Genomic DNA, 25445 nt, shown 5'->3' with positions numbered 1-25445 from the left:
GACAGATTATTTTCTGATTGCAGACTTTTAAATAAAAATATTTTGGTATTTCTTTATTAGCAAAGAGAATGATATGATCTATATAAAACAGGGAAGGAAATACACCAAAATTGATGAAATCTGGAAGGAAACGTTTTGCTTTTTGACTGCGAGGCCAGAAAGCAGAGATAGAGATCACTGGATAGTAGAACTGTGTTAGGAGTGAGGCATATTTTTATTGACTTCATTGAGGAGTTGCTCATGTGACAGAAAGATAGATTTCAAAGGGCTTTTGACCAATCAGGAAAATGGTTTGCTGAAAACAGAGTGTTCAGTAGAAGTATGGGGGACGCTCTCAAGCAAACAGGTAGATTGGGAATAAACAGAGGGGTGGCTCAAAAAGAACAAAGAATCCAAGTCAGAAATGAGATGCTGGATTTTAGAGAGCTAAATTTTGTCTGCGAAGGTTCCTGTGAAAGCAAGTAAGTCTAACCAGGTGGTGGAGGGTGGAGGTAGGTATGTCTTTGTTACTTTACCATCTAGATTGTTGTTTTTGCTAATCGTGGCCACCTAGCCGCCTTCTCCACGGCCTACAGGTATCACTTTGAACTTCCCTTCAGGACAGGGAGTCTTGCCCAGTCATTTACCACCACTTTCTTATGGGGAGCCAGTGTCTACAGGCACCTCCCCAGGCCCTGTTGCTTCTCCTAGAGGAAGTGTTTTGATCATTAAAATCTTTTGGGGTGCTTTTAAAAATGCCATGCCTTTGTCCTACCCCAAGTAAACTAAATTTCTGGTAATGGGATCCAGGCATTGACATTTAAAAAATACCTTTTCCAAGTGATTTCAACGCATAGTCAGGGTTGAGAATCATTGTGATAAAGGAATTCATCCATTACCTGTTCTCCTTTCAGTCTTGAGTCTCTATTAAAAGTCAACCTGAACAAAGCTTCAATGATACTTAATATATAAATTATTGGATATAACTAGATTTTCCTGTTAACTTTGATTTTTGCACTAAGTGATCTATCTTGTTGTCAAGACTTCAGAGAATGTCTCTCGAATTAAAGAGAACCCTAATCTCCAAAAGAAGTGAAACAACAGTGGTAATTGAAATGCACGTCTCATAAACCAGGATATAGTACTGGCAGCTTTCCTCACTGAGTTTTCTGTGATGCCGACCTGGAAGGGGCTTAACATACAGCCTGGTTTCTGGGGATGAGAACTCCGGTCTGACCATCACGAAGTGGAATCGCAGGCCATTTTTCACAAAGTGACTTTAAATGGCTTCCAGGAAATGAATATTCATGTTTGTCTATGGTGAGAGCCTTACCAGTCTCCTTTATCATTCTTATTTCAGTGAGAGGAGAACCAGGAAGTAGTCAGGCAGCACTGGCTCTCCCCACATTTCGCTCTTCCCTTAGGCAACCCGTGAATTATACTCACCCTCGTTCTCCCACTCATGTGCTAATCTTTCCCGAGTGATGTGTGGGTCAGGGTAAAATTAATTGTGCTGAAAACTCAGTTGTGCTTTAGAATATCTTGCATTTATGCTCTTCTGTTTATGTACCTTTAAAAATACTCTATCTCCTTATCCAATTTTAATTTCACTGAGGTCTAGTAATTTTCACGTTAGTGATGAGGACATGGACAAGTAACCTGCCCCAGGTCATTTCTTTAGTGTGGGAGCCCTGTTTGGAGATTAAATTTTATTTTCAGAGCAGTGCCGCTCCTTAGTCTAAGCTGTGTCTGGGCTGCTCAAGGCCAACATTGATGAGATTTAAAACAGCTGCAAAGTAAATAAGAGCTGATGCTATAACCAGTTTGTGTCTCATGCGTTCAACCACCTGGACCTCCAGTTTACCTGTGTCACAGTTAATTGGTTGATAGTGAGGCACATCTGGCCAGCTGCCAGATGACTAGAACTTCACAGAGACAATCACCACTTTGCACTTCTGTTGGCTGGGTTATTCCATCGTTTGACAGCTGGACACAGTTGTTATGGGGATTCAGTGGCTGCTGTTAACTTCCCAGTTGCTGACATCTTTTCTAGAGGAAATACGAAGTGGCACAAAGGTGGGCACTTTGGAGCTTGAAGGTGGCTCTGTTTCCCTCCTCTGCTGTTGGCCCTGGGGCCTAGCACATGTTTGTTTCTCTGGGGACAGTCAAATATGGAAAGAAGTTAAAGCTACCCAAATGAGAACAGATGGAGGTTATTTCCTCTGAACTTGAGTCAGCCACCATCTCATGCATCTGAAATAACTCAAAAGTGGGTACAGGAGTGGAGATACTTTTTAGTGAAAAGGAGGGCCTCATATATGTTCTGATAAGAGGTTGTTGGCGTGGGCAAGCTGGAGGTGGGTTAACTAGAAGCAGAGCATCTTATGTGATGAGTTTGGGAAACATATTTGCCTTTCTTTGGTTGATCCTGAGTTGAAGGCAGGTGCGAAAAATAGGGAAGCTGGCAGTTACTGACCAAGTCCTGACCATTCTGGGCATTTTGCTCTGGAGGTTGTGGATCTGAGTTCTGTTGTCACATTTCATCTGGCCACTGTCCGTTTGTACATTCGGTCTTTCACAAGACAAACTGAATATGCACATGTTAGAAGTAATTTATGTGGCATCCCACCAAGAAATAAGATAATCCCTTTCCTATCCTGTGATTCTATAATTCTTATTATTCACTGATTTGAAGTGAGGATGTACACTTGCTTGCCAAGGACAAATCAATTTATTCAGGTATATCGCTCTTCTATGAAGCATTAGCCTTGACTAATCAGAGTCTGTGCTCCAGGCTTTTTTGTTTTTGCATATTTAGATTCTATAATTTCCATAATTTCTTTAATGAACCATGAGAAAGGACATTACTTTGCTTTATTCTTTTTCTAAGAAGTGTTTGAGTTACATATTTCATCGTATTCATTTTCTTCAGAAACGTCTTGTCCTTAAATCGAGGTGTGAATGATACCAAATATGTTCTGTCTTACAGTTAAAAATTCAACTTCTTGCTCATTCAGTACTTCAGAGTCTGTGGACTGTGATGAAGTTGGCTGCATATTAGCTTTTATTGGTCTTTTTTTTAATTGAAGTATAGTCGGTTTACAAGTTGTGCTAGTTTCACAGCATAGTGATTCAGTTATACATATATATATATTCCTTTTCATATTCTTTTTCATTATAGGCCATTATAAGGTATTGAATATAGTTCCCCATGCTACACAGTAGTACTTTGTTGTTTATTTTATATATAGTAGTTAATATTTGCAAATCCCAAACTCCCATTTTATCCCTCCAGCCTGCCCCCCTTTTCTCCTGATAACCATAAGTTTGTTTTCTATGTCTGTGAGTCTGTTTCTGTTTTGTAAATAAGCTTGTAGCATTTCTTTAGATTCCACATATAAGTGATATCATGTGGTATTTTTCTTTCTCTTCCTGCCTTACTTCACTTAGTATGACAATCTCTAGATCCATCCATGTTGTTGCAAATGGCATTATTTCATTCTTTTTTATGGCTGAGTAGTATTCCATTGTATATACCACAGCTTCTTTACCTGCTCATCTGTCGATGGACATTTAGGTTGTTCCCCATGTCTTGGCTATTGTAAATAGTGCTGCTATGAACACTGGGGTGCATGTTTCCTTTCAAATTAGAGTTCCATCTGGATATATGCCCAGGAATGGGATTGCTGGATCATATGGTAATCTATTTTTAGTCTTTTGAGGAATCGCCATACTGTTTTCTGTAACGGCTGCACCAAACTACATTCCCACCAACCCTCTCCAGAATTTGTCGTTTGTGGACTTTCAAATGACGGCCATTCTGAGTGGTGTGAGGTGATACCTCATTGTAGTTTTGATTAGCATTTCTCTGATAAGTAGTGATATTGAGCATTTTTCCATGCACATTAGTTTTTCATCTTAGGTGGATAATTTGGAAAGACTCACTGTCTCCTGAGGACTCTCTGGTTCTATAGACTGTGGAATAATTAACCAAAGCAAAAGCACCTTGATTTGTTTTGCTGTTTAAAGGACCTACTAAACTGTTTATCTGGCATAGTTCATGATGTTTAATCTTTTAATATCTTAGTTTATATCCACTTCCTCAGAGCTGTCGTCTCTGACCAGCTCCCTCACCACGCTCGTGACACCTTTCTCTCCAACATTCTTTTTTAGGGACTGTGTTAGTCTGCAGGGGCTGACATATGAAGTACCAGATTGAGTGGCTTAAATAACAGAAATTTAGTTTCTAAACCTGTAGGCTACAAGTCCGAGAGGAAGGTGTCAGCAGGGATGATTTTTTCCGCAGCCTCTCTCCTTGGCTTGCAGGTGGCATGGTCTCCCTGTGTCCTCACAGGGTCTTTCTTCTATATAAATATGTCCTACTGTCCTTTTATAAGGACACCAGTCATATGGCATTAAGGCCCACCCTAATGACCTCATTTTAACTTAGTTACCTCTTTAAAGACCCTAACTCCAAATAGTCACATTCTGAAGTCCTGAGTTAGGACTTCAACAGATGAATTTCAGAGGATGCAATTCAGCCCGTAACAGGAATTTAATTACAATTTGTGATTGTATATTTGTTTTGAGCTTATGTGTTTAATCTCTCTCACCTGCGCCACAGTCCAAGTTCCATAAAATAAAAGATGATGTTTGCCGTGTGCACCAGCCCCCAGCACAGTCCCTGGCATGAGCCCATGGAGGGGCTGATTTCCCATGATGTTGCAGAAGCTTGCATCGGCCTCTGCCATGGTAGGTTATTGCTGAGAGCTGCCGAGAGTTGTAATTACACTAATTGTATATTCTTTTTCTTAAGAAGATAAGTGAAGTATAGCCTAAGGTTCACTGGGATCTCATCCACTCACTGTCCATGGTGCTTGTGCCCAGGGCCCCTCATTTCTTGTGTCTCTTCAGAGTTATATTCAGTACTCCAGTCTCCTTGGCATAATTTGTTGTCCTAGTGACTTCTTTCCTCTTAATGACTTAAAAAAAATCTTTTAACACTATAGCCAGTCTCAAAACCCTGTACTGTTGCCTTCTTTTATACTTAATTCCAATAATGGAATGATTCCAGTTCTTTCCAGAACTTTCTTATTCTGATTCATTTAGCTTTTCCTAAAGTTTTGATTTGCAGTAAATCCTGCCTGTTTTACTTGGATTGCAACCTGTAGGACAGAGGCTAGATTTGCTTCAATATACTTTGCCATGCCAAATATTATATCACCACAAGATATATTCTTATAACATGAGCCATTCATCTGTGAGTTATAACACTCACTGCAATTTGACATCATTCAGAGATATTTGACTTTAGCTTGTGTCACTGGTGCTGTGGCAGTAAACAAAAATTTATTTTGGAGACACTGACCTTTAATGTCTCTGTGCATGGTCATTATCCTTTTACCACAAACTTATCTGCCTTCTCTAAAATAAATTATATTTGAGATCTCTCCAGTGTCACCTTGCAATGTAAAATGGATTTATTTCAGACCAAGTTTATACCCTAGTGACTTTTGGAAAATAATTACCTCCACTCTGACTAGCATCCAGCAGAATTGGCATCGCATAATGACACTATTATAAGTGACCCAGCTACTATTCCAGGTACCCCCTCCATTTGTCTCATTATACATTTTTCTCTGGAAATGAACAAACCTATATACATCCATAAACTTTTTCTTGGGTCACCACAGGACCCAACAGAGTTGCCCATTGGGCAGTATTACTCATTTTCTTCATAGCAGAGTGAAGATACAGCTGGGTTTATATTTTATAGATGGCCTAAAGAATTCCTACTATGTGTATTCTTAAATTTAGTGTGCATGAGAATCATCTGGAAGACTTGATTACTGGGACCCATATCTAGGCTTTTTAATTCAGCAGGAATGGAGATCAGTCTGAGAATTTGCATTTTTAACAGATTCCTAGATGAGCATGATTCTGTTGGGTGGGGAAACCACACTTTTGAGAAGCACACTTTAGTGGAGTAAGACATGATTTTTACATGTAGCAGGCAGGACAGGGGTAACTCACACCTCAAGGAGTTTGTGATCTCGTAAGGAAGATATTTATGTAAATAACACACTACTGTGCCCTTAGGGGCTCAGAGATAGAGAAAGCGGAAGAGAGGAAGAGAGGAAGAGCAGGTTTAACTTTCAGTTTATGAGATCAGTGGAGCCCTTCTGGAGGTGGCAGTGACTGAGCCTTGATAGATAGGTAGAATTTAGAAATGCAAAATGGCACGATGAAATGGAGAAATGTATTCCATTTGAAATATGTTGCATTTAAAAACTGTAAAAAAAAAATACCCATGTTTGACATCGATGAGACAATTCGAAATTTGAAAATTGTTACAATTTTCATTTGTCTTATAAATGTCAAAATTGTATTTTTAAACTGGTTTTAATGCAATATGTTTATGTTAATGTTAATGTTTTTAGTGTGCTAGTGGTGGTGTGGTTTTGTTAAAACAAGTCCTTATCTTTTAGAAAGGCATACCAAGATATTTGTGGGTGAAATAACATGTTGTCTGGGGAAGTAGATGGGGTGTGGATAAAGCTGGGTTGGCTAGGGATTGATGGTAGCTGGAGCCCAGTGATGGGTATATGAGAGATTCATTATACCATTTTATCTACTTTTGTGTATGTTAGAAATTCTTCATGATAAAAATTTTCAAAAACTAGGAACCGTATGAGCAAAGTTAAACCAAAGAAGTGCAGGGCTGATTGTTGATTTCTACTAAAATATGAAGTAAACAATTGAACAATAAGGGTAAAATGGTAACTTGAGAGCAAGTCATTCAGTGATTTGACTTGAAGGCCTTGAAGGAGTATAGGCTATATTTTTAAGGTAATGAAGGAACACTGAAAGTGTTTTGAGCAGGGAAATAATATGATGAAAGTGCACTTTGAGAATATTATTGTGGCAATGTTTGGCAAAACAGATTGGGAAGGCAAGAGTCTGAAGGTAAGGACCAGGTAGTAAAGGCCTGAATAGAGATCTAGAAGATAGGAAACAGGGGGAGGTGGTGGGTGGTGGCATCTGTAGGTGTTGGCAACCAGTTAACTATGAAGGAGTCATGAAAGACTGTAAGAGCCTAAACTTGAGGACTGGGAGAAAACCAGTGCTATGAAAAGAAAGGGAATAGTTAACAGGAAAATGATCAGTTTTTCTTTTGAAATATTGCCAGTGGGGCACCTTTGTAATATGACCAGAAGAGAGCTAGAAAAATGTGACTGAAATGCAGAAAACTGGGCACGACAGGATGAGTCCTAGAGATATCTGCGTGAGATGGGAGGAGATGCCGCGGGGGAATAATTTGGTGGGAAAAGAGAGTCAAGGACTTTGGGAAGCATCTAAATTTAGGGATTAGGGAAGAGAAGAGGAATCAGAGAAGGGACTAGTGAAGAGGTAGAAAGTGTAAAACTTCCCATTAGTGTAGGTACATTAGCTTAGTGGCATCAACTATTCTGCCCACAACAATGAGACCAAAATTTAATTATGATAAATAAAAAACTGAATATTCCTTGTACACCCATGTTCATAGGAGCATTTTTCACAATAACCAAAAGGTGGAAGCAACAACGATGTCCATCAATAGAGGAATGAGAAACAAAATGTATATATGTATATATGAGGGTGCTTCAGAGAAACAGAATCAAGAGGATGTGTGTATATGTATAATAACGAATTTGCTTATGTGAGGACCTTCTGGATGTTTCTGCTCACTCATAACTAGAATCAATCTAAGAAAAATAGTCCACTAAAGAGGGCAGAAATATGAGTCAGCTACAAAATGTTCATCTTAGTCTAGGAGATGTAGTTGCAGCCTTGTGTCAATCCTGAATATCTCAAAGCCTTGCTCTTGAGGGCTTCTTCCATCTTGCTCGTGGGTCAGTCATGTGCATCCAGATTCCATCAGAAATGCATTAGAGAGATGGTCTGAGCATTACTGCAAGCTGAGAAAAGAATGTATTATTTTGAACTAGTAATAGCCTAAAGAAATTACTGAAACTGTTTTCTGGTTATTGTTAAAAATTTAGCATCCATTATGCTGAAGCTGAAGTTGTATTCGTGAGACATTGGCAAATTATTAAATGGATAACACTGAATAACCTTACCTAACTGATTAATTAATTCAGTTTGAGTTGGGGTGGAAGAGGTATATTCTGTATTTATCAAGACATAGCAGAATGTATATTTCCTTAAAGTCAGGATTCTACAAGTAGTGTGATTGTCTTGTACTGGGGGCCTTAGCTAAAGTTAGTGCTTATTGCAACGATTTCTCTATTTCTTTGCTAACTTAGATTTATTCTATTTAAATTCTTATTTGTATGTTTTAATATGACAACCTATTGTATAGGAAAGTAGGTAGGATATAAATCATAAAACAAGAAACCACTTTGAGTACTTACATTATAAGGACTTAGTCCAAGGCATTTGCATTTATTATCTTTTTTAGTCTTCACATTGGGTATATGAAGAAGATACTAATATTATTATTACCCTCACTCTACAGAAAAGGAAACTGAGATTCAAGAGATCAAGTAACTAGCCCACAGTCACATTTAGCAAATGACGCAGAGTAGATTTCAAACCCAGGCAGTCTTACTGCAGAGTTGGAGTAGTTAGCCACCGTGTAATTAATGGGAGAAGTAAATTGCCTACAAAACATTTGGTTAATATCCCCAACAATATCCTCTCCAACTCAACATACTGAAATTATAACTTATCATGCTTCTGCCTCCCCACAATACCTCTGCCCCAACACACCAGATCTATTCTGAAGACAATTTAAATTCTGCCAGCAATATCGCCATTCTCTCAGACATCCAGTATAGAAACCTTAAATTCCCTCCTACTTTCTCCTCTTCTTTTCACTTATGTCCACAATACAGTCAGTCGGAGACAGCAGGTAGCCAGAATCTTGGCTATTAGAAGTTTTGATCATTGAGTTTCTATTATGACTGGGACTACCAATACCAGGTACTACTGCCTTTGAATGTTTCTGTTTTAATTTAGAGGATCAAAAACAGAGAATCAAGAAATTTTGGAAGTATTATTATTATAAACCAGTAAACAGTAATATTTCAGCCACTTCCCAGTGAAGAGTTATTAAATCATGAGATTAAACAGTGGTATTTTTATTAGCTTTTTTGTTTTTAATTAGTTTTATTTAAGCTACGGGTAGTAGCAAAGAAAAGGGCATATACTTGGCAACAGAATACAATTAAAGTATTTATATTTGTTGCCGAAACCTTTTTTTGAAACGGATGTATGGCCTGTGGGGCTAGTCCTCCAAAAACTATTATTTTTCGAAGCCGAGCCGAGTCTGACCGTCTCTCAGAAAGAACTACCAATCCCAGAACTCCAACTTTCCCGCGAGAATTCGGAGGACTCGCTCAACCAATCCCTCCACGGAGAGCCTATGCTATTAGCCAATCAGAAGGCGAATTGGCATCCAAAGGCGGGAGGCGGAAGGCGCCCCAGGTTTGAAATAGGGAAGTTGGCGCGGCTGTGGAAGCCGACGTAGGAGACTGGCTGTTGGCAGGTGTCGGTTAAGGTCTTGTGTGGGGCAGGGGGCCGGGCTCAGGCCTGCCCGAGAAGGTAAGTGAGTGGCGGGGGTGAGGGGCGGCGTTGGGAATTGAACTGGGTTCCTGGAGCTTCCTGTCGCTTTAGGGGAAAGTGGGTTTGGAGGCGGAATGCGCGTTTTCGGGAACGGAGGCTATGAAATGCGCGTCTCGTTGCTGTTTGGGCGTCTGGGCCTCGCGGAGTGAGCAGCGGCTAGGCTTGAGGGTTTTGCGTTTCACCGAAGAGTTGTCTTCTGGAAAGATTTTATGTCATTGGGAAGGTTTTAACGTTACAGAGAACTGGTGGGCCTGGAGTCTTAGAGGACGTCCTTTTACAGAGGAGGATAGTGAAGCCCGGAGTGTCCCGGTCGCTTGTATAGGTCCTGCACTAAACCCACTAAACTCTCCTGCAGTCTCCATTTTACCGCTACTTTTCCCGACGTGCGGGTGGGGGAGGGACAGGCAGGGTAGATGCCTGGGGTTTTATCCTATGAAAGGGGGCCCGCCAACTGGGACCTCCAAATCCAGGCTGGAATTGGAAAGGTCTGAGTTGGAAGGGGCCTTAGAAGTCACCAATTTTACTTACGAGAAAACGGAGGCAGAATCATTTTCTCAGGGTCAGAGAGCTTGTAAGTATTCTGTGCAGTTACACTACTAATGAATTCCTAGGAGGTAAGGGTGGCCTGAATTCGTGCTGCCCCTTGACCATAGTTAAGTCTAGGTAGTTATATCTGTCCTGGAATATCCAGAGTTAAAAATAAGTTGCAAATTATTTTCTAACAAAGGTCGAACTGCCAACAGATACTTCATTGGAGCTGTGGCTGATACGATTTCAATAACTTAAAAAATACTATGTCCTGTTTGTTTTGTAGCCTTGTCTTACAAAATGGTGGAGGACGAACTGGCACTATTCGATAAAAGCATAAATGAATTTTGGAATAAATTCAAAAACACTATAAGTGACACCTCCTGTCAGATGGTGGGACTAAGAGATACCTACAAGGACTCTATTAAAGCGTTTGCAGGTACCTTAAGTTCATTTGTAACATGCTGTTTTTGTTGTTTGTTTTTTAGTGTTATTTCAGCTGAATTGAAACTTCAGTTCCACTTTCTCTTTCAGAAAAGCTGTCTGTGAAATTAAAGGAGGAAGAACGAATGGTCGAGATGTTTCTGGAATATCAAAATCGTATGTGGCAAACTGTAGAAACAGATCACAGGGGTTTTTCTTTTTTAACATGTTTATGAAATTCCTCATATAAGTAAAATAATGTATATATATGTACAATGTATAACATAAAAATAATATTTATGTACTTGTAGCTTTATAAATAGAACATCCCATGTTATACCGTCTTCTCTCACCTTCTAGAATTAAGCAGTATTTAGTTTAGTGTTGTTATACATGTTATATAAATGGCATCATTTTGTATATATTCTGTCCCTTTTTTCACTGAACATTATACTTGTGAGATTCATCTATACTGATGTGTAAATGCCCGTGTATTTTAAAAACGAGTTTGTTTTCACATTGGAAATCATACATTGGGGTTTGAAAAGCTGGAGTTCTCTCGGTTTTTTGGGGGGTAGGATTAATACTCTTGACAGTTTTTCCCTTCATATTTTTACTACTGTCCTTGCCTTCTCTTTTCTGCCACTCTGCACATTGTCCAGAGTGGACTGGCAGCTTTAATTGAATTCTTACACACAAACTTACAGCCACAGGCCAAAATCTACCAGAGATTCTAAATTTAGCAGCACCGTGTTTTGAACACTGTTAAATCAGAGTGTCTTTACAGGGGACATGTGTTCTTAATTTGCCACAGGTTTTTCTGTTTTGCTTTGCTTTGACCATTTACCTTACTCATTATCTGCCACTGAAGGTGTTTGATTTGGAACACCTGGTAGGCTGTTATGGTAGACTTCTACCCATGTTTGCTTTCTGAGCTGTCCTGAAGCTTCTGTGCCCTTTCATTGCTTCTTTTTCCCTCTGTAACCAGCAGCAGAAAGGAAAAGCACTTTTGTGCGTGTGTATGTAAGAGAGAGACTGAGTTTAGATCCTTTAAACACGGTTGGTTTGTAGAATCTGTAGGGCTGAAAAATTAAGTTTGAAACTAAATTTTCACTACTATGGGTCTCAAAATGTGTTCTTAAAAATTATCTGTAATGTGAAGATGTGTTCTAAATAGTGTAACATCTAAAAGCATTATCTATTTTTCTTTAAAAATGTAAGTTTATACTGGAGCAGAAATGCAGTTTACCTAAGTTTAATGAATTCATCCAACATTTGACTGCTGTTTGCCAAGCACCAAGGAGACAACAACGCATAAGGTGTAATCTATACACTGCTCACAATTTAGTGTGAGATATAGACAGGAAAACCACAATTGCATTAAGTTGTAATAGTTTCTATAATAATGGGTTGGGTGCTGAGTGAGCATGGAATCTGGAGAACATAACTTTTCTAGTGAGGATTGTAGGACATTTAACAGCTAACCCTTATATATATATGCGTATACTATGCGTCAGGCCCTGCTCTGAGCTCTTTGTGTATAGTGACTCACTGAATCATCACAACAATCTCAGGAGGTATATTTACTGTTTTTAATCCTACTTAATGGATGAGGAATTAGGCACAGAGAGGTTACATAAGTTGCTCAAGGTCAGACAGCTGGTAATCAACAGAAACATGATCTGAATGTGCAGTCTGTCACACTGCCTCGGAGAAGGTCCCACAGAGGAGGGATAGGGAAGTTGATCAGATTCAGCATTATATTCTAGAAGAGGGAAGAGCATGTGGGATGTGGTAGAAACTTGAGAGCTTGTAGAGTTTTGGGATGGCTCAAGCAGTGTGGATGGCGAGTGGCAGAGAAATGGCTGGTCAGATGATGAAGTACGTTGTGTGATGGGCAGAGGAGTTTAGGCTTTGTTCTTCAGGAAATTAAGAAGTTGCTACAGAATTTCAATAATACGGGAAATAAATACTGGAAATAATACTGGAATATAATACGGGGTTTGTTATTTTGGACAGAGTGCTCTGGGAGTGTCACAGACAATAAACGGGAGTGAGATGGTGAGCCAGAAAAACACCAGTTAAGGAACAAGCTAATGCAGTAGTTCAGGCAAACAGGATGGCTTGGACCAGTGACAGCTGTGAGGAGGTAGGCTCATGACTAATGACCTGGTTGTGAGGACACGACGTGGGCTAGGATTTCTTTCTTCTGCCTGGACTACAGGCCAGTGGTGATGCATTTACTAAGTGAGGAACTTAAAGAGGAGTGTGTTTTCAGGGGGGGAGGGAGATGTAGATGGTTCCTTTTCAGTGTGTTGAGTGAATACACTGAGGTTACCATGCTGTGGGCCTTGCAGGTGGAGATGTCTGGAAGCAATGGTTGTATTGATCTGGAGGCCAGATGGGAAAAGAGCCTTTTGCTGAAGATAGAGATTTGGGATTCTCCAGTGTATTTTTGGGGTGGAAGCTGTGGAAGAATGTGTAGAGTGAAAGACAACCAAGAATAGTAGTTAGCATTTGTAGGGTTTTTATGGTCGCCTGGTATTGTGCAGACATCTTTACCTACATCTCTTTCAGCCCTCCTAACAGTTCTCCAAAGTAGGTGTCATTGTTATCATCGTCGTCATTAATCCCGTTTTACTGAGGAGATTATTGACTCAGAGGGATTGTGATTTTTCTCCAGATCATCCTATTGCCTCAAGAGGCCTTGTTCACACTCACAGGGTTACATTCTTCTCCATACTTTGAGAGGGAGGTCTATGGAAAGGACCAGGAGGACAGAATTAGCAACTGGAGAGCGGAGGAAGCAAGAGTCTCAGAAGCTAGAAGAGAGAAGAACTAAGACAGTGGGTTGTGACAGATAAGTCTTACAGGTAAAAACTGAAAGGTTCTCTTGGAATTTAGTCATTTGGAGGAAAATGGACCTTAAGTGAGAGTCAGTTTTAGTGGAGTGTTGTGGGCAGAGGTCCCACTGGAGTCAGGAGATGAAGACAGAGTGTGGAATGCTTTCAGGAAGCTTAAATGGAAGAGAGTGGCTACACTGGGACAGAGTGACTTGGGTGAGCTTTTCCTTTCATTTTTAAGGTGTCCACCCTCAAATGAATATGTTCATTTATTGCAGGAAAGAAGTCAGAGGGGAAGTAAATGCTGGGAAAAAAGAGGAGGATAATTGGGAGGACAGAGGGGGAGAAATCTGGCTGAGCCTTGGAGAAGGAGCTGCTGTTCCTCTAGCAGGAGAGGGTGCTGATGTGAGAGAACTCATTCACTACCACATGCTTGTTGAGAAGCAACTTGGCCAGCTGCTCTTTTAGGAAGATGCTGCAGAGAGCAAATTAGCCTAAAATAAGAGCATCTGTTCCTCCTATTTATGATGCGGAAGATCATATACTGAAAGTGAGAAGTATCTCCCGTGGGCTAGGCTCTTCAGTCATCTTAAATCATGAAGTCTGTACAAGACAGATTTGTTTTGCAGATGGAGAAGTTAAAAGCTCACTGAGGTTGGGGAACTTGCCTGAGATCATACATTTTATAGGTAGAAGATAGCGAATTACAGCCAGAATGTCAGTGCTCTTTCCAGTGTGCCACACTCACCTTGCCACATGGAAGGGAAAGTGTGAGGGAGGATTCCTAGTGACCAGTGAAAGTGAACTATGGACCCTGGAGGAAAAAAAAGACAGCTGACTGTAAACACAGTAACAGTCATGCAATATCTAGGGCCCTTCCCTTTGTATTTGGCACAAATCAACATGGTTCTTCAAATGTTAGTATAACAACACTCACACATAGAGTATTTACATATCACTTAATAGTTTAAAACTTTTCACACTATTACTGGATACTCTAACCCTATGGGGTAAAAGAATGGGGCAGCCAATAATATCCTCATTATACAAATGAGGAAAAGAGGCCCCACAGATGTAATTTGATTAAGGGCCTTGGGTGACAACTGAGAAACCAGACAGGAACTGAAACCTTTTGACTTTAAATCTGCATCTCTTTTGCAGTACAATTAGGCTTAATTTTCCTTAAAAGGTAGCATTTTTCTTGTAATTTTCATAAGATGTTTATTTTAAATTATACCTAATATATTGTGATCATGTCCACATTCTTGGAAAATTCAGAAAAATAAACAAAAAAAGCCCTGTAATGTTGAGATCCACACTTAAAATGGCTTTGTAGTAACTTTTCATGTGCTATGGAGGGTTTTTAAGATAATTGTGTTCATGGTATCATGTAACTTTGTATCATTTTTTTCTTTTATCACCATGGGAGTATTTTCCCACATTACTAAATTCTTTGAAAATATAGTCTACCTTATTGATTATATACTGTATTAATAATTTACTTATGAGTCATTTAGGATGTTTTCAGTTTTTCAACATAAATAACACTGAAAATTTTTTGTATGTAAATGCTTTCACACATACTGTTTTCTTAGGGTAATTTTGTAAAAATGAAATTACTGGATCAAAGGACATGAATATTCTTAAGACTTGTTTTGCAAAGTCAAAAATATTTTCCACAAGAACTGTAGTATTTTGCATTCATCTCAGCACTAGGTATTATTTTTGTAAGTAGTGTTGTAATAAATGAAAATTGGTATGCTATTGCTTTATTTGCATTTCTGTGATTACCGTGCTTAAACTATCTTTTGTATTTATTAACCATCTGCATTTTATGTTTCCTCTGTTCATTCTTCTATTTGTTTTTTCCTTAGGAATGTATATTTGTGTCTTCTTTAGATTAAGAATAGTAACCTGGTGGGAAAGGGTGTAGCTCAGTGGTAGAACATGTGCTGAGCATGCATGAGGTTCTGGGTTCAATCACATTTATTAAAAAGAAAAAAAAAAAAGAGGAACCTGTTGGGGGAAAATAGTTTAATGGTCAAAAGTGTGGCCTTTGAAGTTAAGACCTGAGTTTGAATCCAGGTCTTACTATTCATTGCATCCCAGTGAACAGCCGTGGGCAAGTAATTGAAGTGCTGAATCTTTTTTTTTTCTTTTAAAAAAGAAAGACCTGAATAATAATTATATTATTGTGAAACTTAAATAAATTTATATAAATATAAGAACAAAGTATTTAGCATATAGTGGAGTTTTATGCTTATTTGAATCAAATATGAATTTATTTGCTTGTCTGCCTTTTTCTTTGATTTCTTTTTGCCTTTAAGTAAAAAGATTTCCCCATAGAGTTAATTTTATATTCACAGATACTGCCTTTTAGATTTCATAAAATTTCATTTTATATTTAAATATTTAATAAATGGATTTTATTTTAGATTTCAGCACTGTTTGGGGAACCATCTACTCTTTTTTTTTTTTTTGGTTTGTTTGTTTATTTATAAATTGACACTCAGTTGATTTACAATGTTGTGTTAAGTTTCTGGTGTACAACATAGTGATTCAGTTATACATATACATATATATAATTCCTTTTCATATTCTTTTTCATTATAGGCTGTTACAAGATATTGAATATAATTCCCTGTGCTATACAGTAGGACCTTGTTGTTTATCTATTTTATATGTAGTAGTTAGTATCTGTAAATCCCAAACTCCCAGTTTTTCCCTCCTACTGCCTTTCCCCCCTGGTAACCTTGAGTTTGTTTTCTTTTTTTTTTTTTTTTTTCTTTCAGGGATAAGGTAAAGTTTTATTTAGATGCTATTTTTATTAACCAAGCAGACAAAAAGGAAAGGGAATATATTTAAAGGATATCAGTCTTTTTTTAATTTAAGTATGTTCAGTTTACAATGTTGTGCTAATTTCTAATGTACAGCATAGTGATTCAGTTATATATATTTCTCTTCATATTTTTTTTCATTATAGGCTATTACAAGGTATTGAATATTAATTATCTGTGTTATACAGTAGGACCACGTTGTTTATCTATTTTATATATAGTAGTTAGAATCTGCAAATCCCAAACTCCCAATTTATCCCTCCATCTTTCCACCCTGGTAACCATAAGTTTGTTTTCTATGTCTATGAGTCTGCTTCTATTTTGTAAACTAAATAAGTTCATTTGTGTCATTTTTTTAGATTCCACATGTAAGTGATATCATATAATATTTGTCTTTCTCTTTCTAGCTTACTTCACTTAGTATAACAATCCCAGTTACATCCATGTTACTGCAAATATCATTATTTCATTCTTTTTTATGGCTGAGTAGTATTCCATTGTATATATAGATGACAACTTCTGTATCCAATCATCTGTCAATTGACGTTTGGGTCATTTCCATGTCTTGGCTATTGTAAATTGTGTTATTATGAACAGAGGTGCATGTATCTTTTTGAATTAGAGTTCCCTCTGGATATATGCCCAGGAAAGGGATTGCTGGATCATACAGTTAAGTCTATTTTTAGTTTTCTGAGTAACCTCCATATTGTTTTCCATAGTGGCTGCACCAAACTACATTTCCACCAACACTGTAGGAAGGTTCCCTCTTCTCCACATCCTCTCCAGCATTTATCATTTGTGGACTTTTTAATGATGGCCATAGACTCAAATTTAGATTTAAATCAGTCTCTACCACTTACAAATTCTTTGGTCTTGAGCAATTTACATATGCTATGCTTTGGTTTTGCCTTCTATAAGCCAGAAATAGATCTACCTGCTCATAGGGTTAAGTAATATAATGTAAGTAAGTGCCTGGCATGCTTTTCCTTTCTTTCTGTATGAAGCAAAATGGGTCCACATTCTCATGGTGTGATAACCGATCTGACTGGGATTTCAGGCCTAGGGAGGGGTGGGAGAATGGGGAAAGAGAAGCTGACTACCTAACTGTCTCTATAATGGGTTTCTCTACAAGTGACTTTCATCACTTTCACATTGGTGATAACAGTTGCAATTCCCAGACTGGTGAGAGTTCCTCCATATTGCTTTAGCACTGAGGGAACCATCTACTCTTGATTTATGACATTTATCATATTACTTTCCTAAATATACCGGCATTTGTCTGGGACTGTCTTTATTTAACGGAGCTGTATGGCAGTTTGACTACTACACCACTATTAATAGTGTCACAGTCACAGATGCTAACTCTGATAGGGCAAGTCCCTTTCCTGGTTATTTTTCTTAACATATTTTCTTAACTATTCTTATCTATGTATTCGTCAGATAAATTTTATAGTGACTTTTTAGAACGTCCTTTTCTATTCTCTCCAAATTCTATTGGGGCTATATTAAATACTGAAGTGAATTTGGGAAATACTGACATCTTTATAATATTTAGAAGCTTAAAATGTTTCTTTATATATCCAGGTCAAATGTATGTCTCAGACGAATTTTGCTTTTTTTTTTTTTCGTACAGAGCCTACATATTTCTTCATCTAGATAGTTCCTGAATGTTGTGTTTGTTGCCAGCGTATATGAGATTTCTTCTTTCCTTCCTCCCTGACTCCCTACCCCCTCTCTGCCTCTTCTGTCTTTCTGGTATATTCTGGAATCACTCATGTAGCATTAAAATTAGCTATTTCTTCAAAGCATTTGTAAAGCTATCTTCTACAGTTTCGTTGTCTTTGGTGATGGTTTTATTTATGTGCTTGTTTGAACAGGAAAGCTGCAAATGTAATGATCTGATCTTGTATTTCTTGGTTTAATTTACTTAGTATTCTCATTTTAAAAAGCATTTTTGCCTCTTTTATTTTCAAAGACAAATAGGAAAGAGTAGATTAGGATTTTGTTCTTTTACAGTTTTTGAATCATTAGGAAATGCTTATCAATTAAAACATTCTTTATTAATCTTATGAAAGTATTTTGTGCTTTTTTAATCTTAGATATGTGTTGCTGGGCAGTGCATATAGATTCTAGCTAATACTCTGCTTCTTACAGAGATCTGCAGGCAAAATAAGCTCATTCAAGAAAAAAAAGATAATTTGTTAAAGTTGTTTGCTGAAGTAAAAGGCAAAAAGCAGGAATTGGAAGCACTGACTGCAAATATCCAGGATCTTAAGGAAGAATATGCTCGGAAGAAGGAAAGTAAGTTTCCAGTGGTGCATGTATCTAAATTTCAAAGTGGTGACAGTTCATAGTGATACACATCTTGCCTTCTCCCCAGTTCATTGCCAAAAGTAGATTACATGAAGGGGCAGAGCCAGCCACTCACCTCTGCAAGGTGTCTGTGAAGTTTGCTAAGTGGGTTTTATTTTCTTGGGTTTTGCTTAAAAGTCCTTTTGACTTCTAATGGAACTAGAGAATAATGAAATTGATATGAGAGTTTAATTAAGCAGAGTGACAGACAATTTCACTAAATAAGATTTGCCTGGGAGAAACTATAGTGTAATTTATGCAACAAATTTATTGATCACACATTCTCTGCCAGGAACTATTAAACATGCTCTTCATGATGCAAAGCTTCTTTGTCTAAGACTTCCATATTTTTAAAAAATGGTCCTGCCTTTAGATAGGAGCTTTGTTTGCCCACAAACGAAATAAGCAGTTCTCATGTTCTTCAAAATAGCAGTTTGTCTTGTGAATGCTTTTTCTTACAGAGTTTGTGTGCAAGTATGCATTATTTTTCTTATCTGCTAAGTATTACTTAGGGAATATTGTGCTAAGTTTAAACAAAAATGCGAAACCAGCGTGAAATAAGGATGACCTCCTATGAGAAGTAGTTATGTTTAAAAGAATAGAATATTTTTCCAATAAAGCAATTTATACATTTTTGGCTAACCAGAAAAAGCAAAATAGTATACAAGACGTCTTTATTTCTCTGCTAGCCATGTAGGAACTTGGCCTATTTATTCATGCTACTACATAATAGAACAAAAATTATTCCATCACTACCTGTACATATTGTATCATGCAGTTTTTCCTTCTAACTTGAGTGAAGAGAAGCCTGCTTTGCTAGTTGGTAGAGGTAGAAACTGTAATAAATGTAAGCAGATTCATTTGCCTTGCATCATTTTAATAGTTGTTTTTAAGTTTTTTAATTAAATGAACATTGAGTGTTACTTAAAATATTTGACACTCAGTGTTTGTGTTTTTTAAACATAGCTATTTCCAATGCTAACAAAGCTAATGAAGAGAGGTTGAAAAGGCTACAGAAATCAGCAGATGTGTATAAAGATCGACTTGGCCTAGAAATTCGAAAAATCTATGGTAAGTACATTAATGTAAGAAAAACAAAGATGAGAAGAGTCTGTCTTTTTTTAAGTAGTAGAGAATTTTAAAAATATTTTCAACTAAAATGATCACATCAATAACTTTTTAGATGGTAGAAAAAAATTTACAAAATTTTTATCACCCTAACATATACTGATGCCTTGGTTATTTATCATCTAGTATTTTAATAAATGTATTTTGGGCATGGTTGCCAACATGCAAATAATTTTTATTCTTTGTTCTTACTAGCAGTGTATGATTAGTATTTCTCTAGTTATTATAGCCTTCATAATAGCAATTTTAAAATGGTGGTGTAATAATTCATTCCGTAAGTGTAGCATTATTTATTCAGTCTTTTACCTGTTGTTGTTTTTATATACTGCTTCTAAGTTAGCATTTGGATTTTGCATTTTTCAGTTTTAGAAATACTGTAGTGAACATAGATGTCTCCATTTTCTTGGTATAATTTCCATGGAATTCCCAGAGATGAATTAATTGGGTTAAAGCATATGAATAATCATAGCACTGAGTACAACCATATGATGAGTCATGAGTCCTAGTGAATCTTCAAATCTGTAATGGTCTTGGGGACCTCCGACACAGCAGCCAATGACCAGTCTTACAAGCAGGCCTTTGTCTGGTTCTGGGAATAGCATTCTCAGGCCTGCTGTGTAAACTCCTTTATGCAATCTGTCTACAATGTAAAGAGTAGCCATTTCATTGTATGAATGCCAGAATATAGTTTTTTAAAGTTTTTTTTTTTGACAGTTGACTGGATATAATTGAAAATATTTTTTAAATGCATTTCATTAATTATTAATGAAAATGTGATTTTTTTTTCCTATCTGTTTACTAATTATATTTCTTTCTTAGATTGATTGGGCCCTTTATCCATATATCTGTTAGTCTTGGCTTTGGAGTTTTTTTCCTATCAGAATGAGTTTTTAATACAAAATACTAATAACCTTTGCTTAGAGGAGAACATAAGGTCCAGCTCTGAACTTTTGATCCATTGGTCTCTAAGTATATAGTCACCTTTATCCTGAGGTGCTTTTTTGTGTTTAGTTTTGTTTCAAAACCAGTTTTAAAGCTTTAAAATTATTTCTAGATTTAAAGTAGAAGTTTCTCATAGTCCTCAAAGTCAGAAAATAATGTTAAAAAGAAGAGACAAGACATTAAATTTCATTTTGCCTAACTGAGTATCTTCTGAAATCTTCTTTGGCATGCATATCTCTCATTACTATTAACAGTTTTAAAAATCTCATGTACTGACAGTTATTTCATTCTGAATTGAAATGCAAGACTAGTTTTTTTCCAGAGTTTCTGAAAATATCTTTCTATAATTAAAAGAATTTTTTATGCTGTAGAGTAAAACTAAAATGCATGTGAATTTCTACTTTGTGGCTGCCATTTTGAATTTCTACCAGGTATTTACTCTTTAGTGAGTATTTGGAGGTCTTTTTGAAAATAGGCTTTAAGTCCAGATAACTGCAGAAAAAGTCAAATTTGTTTGACAATATAATTTTTAAATTGTGGTTAAATATATATAACAGGATTTGCCATTTTAACTCTGTTTTATTGTACAATTCAGTGGCATGAATTATATTCACAATGTTGTGCAACCATTACCACTGTCTATTTCCAAAATTTTACATCATTACGGACAGAAACTCTGTACCCATTAAATAATTCCCATTCCTCTCTTCTCCTAGCCCCTAATAAACTCTAATTTACTTTATCTGCAAACTTGCCTAATCTAGGTATTTCTTATAAGTGGAATTACAGTATTTGTCCTTTTGTGTCTGGCTTATTTCACTTAGCATAATGTTTTCAAGGTTCATCTATATTGTAGCATGTATCAGAACATCATTCTTTTTTATGGCTGAATAATATTCCATTGTATATACACCATATTTGTTTATGTATTCATCTGTTAGTGGACACTGGGCTATTACCTTTTGGCTGCTGTGATAATGTTGCTGTGAACATTGCTTACAGTTACCTATTTGAGTCTCTATTTTCAGTTCTTTTGAGTATGTACCTTGGAATTGCTGGGTCATACTGTAATCCTTTGCCTAAACTTTTTGAGGAACTGCCAAACTATTTTCTAGAGGAGCTACACCATTTTACATTCCCACCAGCAACTTACAAGGGTTCCAATTTCTCTACATCTTTGCCAGCATTGTTACTTATTTGTTTGTTTGTTTATTGTCATCCTAGTAGGTGTGAAATGTTGTCTCATTGTAGTTTTGGTTTATATATTTCCAGTGATTAGTGATATTGAGTATCTCTTCATGTGCTTATTAGCCATTTGTATATATTCTTTGGAGAAATGTCTATTCAGATCCCTTTGTCCATTTTTGAATTGGGTTTTTCTTTTTGTGGTTCATTTGCTAAGATTTTTTTTAATATATATATTATATATTAAACCCATATCAGATCTATGATTTGCAGGTAATTCCTTCATTCTGTGGGTTGTATTTTCACTCTCTTGAGTGTCCTTTTGAGGACAAAGTGTGTAATTTTGATGTAATCCAGTTTATCTATTTCTTGTTGTTGCTTGTACTTTTGATGATAGTTAAACTACAGTGCGTTTCGAAGCTAATTTGTAATTTGCACATTTGGAGACGTTGGGTAAGTGACCGTATGTACCTAGCAGTGTAGATATTGCTCAGAGGTGGTGGTAAGAATGCTCATCTCCGTTAAGAGCTTTGGCACAATAAAATAATTCTCATACTAAATAATTTAATCTCTTTTTTTCAGGTGATAAATTGCAGTTTATATTCACTAATATTGACCCTAAACATCCTGAGAGCCCATTTATGTTTTCCCTGTGCCTAAACGAAGCAAGGGACTATGAAGGTATGTACTTCCATCTCTTAATTGGTGCTTAAGACTAGCGTCTCAAAATGTTACTTGACTTAGAATATAAAGTAACATGAGGGCAAGTAACATTCCACAAGCTATTGCTTTCTTTTCCAGTCTTGCTTCTTGGGATGTAGTCTTCTAAAGGCTTTGAGTGTAGTTTTGATTTATAGATATGATCCAGGAGTCTTAATAAGTAACTTGTCTTTGGGATGGCACAGTGCCACAGTGGCTAAAAAATCTAAAAAACTGAAGTTCACTGTATTTCAAATGCAAGATGAATTACCCTCTTAGAGAACTTAAAACAGAGCTAAAGCTATAAAGGATATGACTGCCCAAATGTGAATATTGTAAGTTATCCAAGTAGATGATTTTAAAATCAAGTGTAAAATCAGAATGTGGTAATTTATTTGCCCAAAAATAAATTTAAAAAATTTATCCTATCCTGAAAATCCCACATGTTGGTAAGTTAGCTTAGTTACTGATTCTGCTACTGGCCAGAAGGTCATTGGTATACGGGGAATATATGTTTGGTAATAGTGTGAACAAGAAGAGAATGAAAATTTATTTCTCTCTTTTTTATCATTCTAATTCTTCCTTTAAAGTAACCTTACTGGAATTCAGAAAAATGGTTCTTAGCTCTTTATACCTGTGTTCTCATCTTGAAGCATTTATAGCAGACAAAGACACTCAGCTGAACTGCCGCATTGGCTCCCTAATGTGCCCTAGTGACTCAATTCCTATTCTAATGGAACTTATGTTTTAGGAATCTAATTCAGGTACAGATGTTTCTTTTTTTCTCTTTAGGTAAATATCTTCTAATCTAATAGTGAATACTAAATTTTAAAAGGCAAACCCAAAAACCTCTTACCTAGCTTCTCAATTTCCTCCAGATTGAATAGCCTCTATTGCTATATAGTGTCATAGTATTTGATAATGTATTAAAATAGAATCTACAGTATAAATTTTGAAACAAGAGCTCTTTGCTGTTCTTCCCTGCTTTGGTCATGGGCCTTGTTTCCTAAGCAGTCTCTGCAAAAGATCTGGAAATCTGATATGGTTGAAATTCTTCTCCTTGGACAAAGGACAAGATTTATGGTAGAGAAAGTTGGATCATTCCTTTCCTTTGAGCACCTTCACTAGAGACTCGCTCCCAGTATATACCAGCTGGTACAGCTGCGTACTGGGGCCATATTGTTGTTTGTGATTTTGAGTCTCATTGATTAGTGGGCCATGCAAATACCACTTCGGGAATAGCAGCCGCATGTTCTGATGATCTCCATTTCACTTATGAAACTTCAGATATTTCTTTCCATAGTTGTATGTTATTAAGGGTTTCCATTGGAAATGTTTTGTTTTTTCATCCAGTGTCTAGAAATTAGCAATGAGGCCACAGTTTTGAAGAGAAAACTGACTTAACAGTTTAAAAAAAAAATCTTAAAATAGTTTAAATAGTTAAAATATATGAGGAAGATGATAGGGAAAAGCATTCTGTTCTGTATCACTAAGCTCTTCAGTTCCTTGATTACCATCTGTTTAAATTTAAAGCAAGATTGTAGTACTTAATATTTTAATATTTAGAGATTAAATAAAGGAAAGGTCCAAAAGATAGGATATGAAAATCAAGTGTATCTATCATTCTATGCTGAAAGCATTTCAATAAAATGGAATCTAAATAATTTCAATCAGATGAGAGCATCTAAGTTAGAAATATTTATCTTCTATTAAAAAAAAGAAACTCAAATTTTCTTCTTTTTTTCCTTCTAGTGTCAGATAGTGCTCCTCATCTTGAGTGCCTAGAAGAATTTCAGGAAAATGTAAGGAAGACCAATAATTTTTCAGCTTTTCTTGCCAATGTTCGGAAAGCTTTTACTGCTATGGTTTATAATTAATGTATAAATAGTATATAAAAAATGTTACCCCTATTGTGTATCAAGGCAAGTTTTTGTTATCCTTATCTTGTATCAGGTCAAGTTTTTGAAGGTCATGGACTGGTAATATTAAAAAATGAGAAGTCTGGGCCCAACCTAGGGTTTGCAGTTTTTAATATGTACTTCACAAAATACTGTCATCCTAATATCATAAAGGAAAGAATATTTTTATCTTAAACCAAGAGGGATCTAAAATTAAAATAAACGACAAACCTTTACATCAGAAGAAGGTTGATAGTATTCTCAGGTGTGTGAAGTAAAATTCATATTTTATGGCAACAGAAGAAAAATTTAAACCAATTCTCCACCCTTTGACCTCCTCTCTCCCCCTACTGTGCATTGTGTATCTGCACGGTGCAGCGATCAAAGCTCCCCCATCAGCAGGGATACCTGCTCAACTATAAAGAGCAGCATTCTCCTAGCATCAATAAGACAGCTCCTTAAAAGATCACATTCATTTTTTTTTGATCACATTCCTTCTTGATCTTATAAGGAGTTACATGACCTACCAGAATGACCCCTAGATCTGGATTATGTAAACTGTCAATAATACATCATTTGATGTACAGCCCTTTGTGTCATATAACTGTGTCTTTTGTTGTTGTTGTTGTTTTTAACTTTTTTATTAATTTATAATCATTTTACAATGTTGTGTCAAATTCCATATAACTGTGTCTTGATTCCTAACTGGTGGAATAGTTCTCAGAGCTTTTTGAAATGCTTTTCCTGGGTTATAATCCTCAAATATGGCTTGAATAAAATTTTCCACTTCTTTCTTAGATCAAGTGATTAATTTTGTTGTTGACATATTCTTGGCATAGTTGGCAGAATATCAGAGCCACGTGCCAGAGGACACCTGGAGTCTACCTAGAACCAGTGCTTGGTACCGGCATGGGCCCATTGAGCCCCATTGGCTTCTCAGTATTCCTCAGGTGTTCCAGTGAGTTCTGTTGATATTTGGATCTCATTGTTTGGGTAATGATCCT

The 25445-nt window shown here is 36.8% G+C and overlaps 1 protein-coding gene across 2 annotated transcripts; it reads left to right on the top strand.

Annotated features, from left to right (window-relative positions):
- The first annotated feature begins 9458 nt into the window (after positions 1 to 9458).
- On the top strand, positions 9459 to 25238 carry SPC25 (SPC25 component of NDC80 kinetochore complex). 2 transcript variants are annotated; one of them, XM_072961106.1, is made up of 8 exons: positions 9459 to 9585; positions 10421 to 10573; positions 10669 to 10734; positions 18392 to 18538; positions 19556 to 19660; positions 22427 to 22525; positions 23134 to 23307; positions 24296 to 24453. In XM_072961106.1, exons 2-7 carry the CDS (start codon positions 10435 to 10437, stop codon positions 23292 to 23294), a joined length of 717 nt encoding a protein of 238 aa, XP_072817207.1. In that variant the 5' UTR covers positions 9459 to 9585; positions 10421 to 10434; the 3' UTR covers positions 23295 to 23307; positions 24296 to 24453. The 2 variants fall into 2 exon arrangements, with proteins under 2 accessions (XP_072817207.1, XP_006201168.2); XM_006201106.4 differs by lacking the exon at positions 23134 to 23307 and having other exon boundaries at positions 24296 to 25238.
- Positions 25239 to 25445: the final 207 nt, after the last annotated feature.

Source organism: Vicugna pacos, chromosome 5 (genome assembly GCF_048564905.1).
Source record: "Vicugna pacos chromosome 5, VicPac4, whole genome shotgun sequence".
In the NCBI taxonomy this organism is placed as follows: Eukaryota; Metazoa; Chordata; class Mammalia; order Artiodactyla; family Camelidae; genus Vicugna; species Vicugna pacos.
The sequence above is the reverse complement of the archived record's forward strand: the minus strand, read 5'-3'. Positions and strand labels throughout refer to the sequence as shown.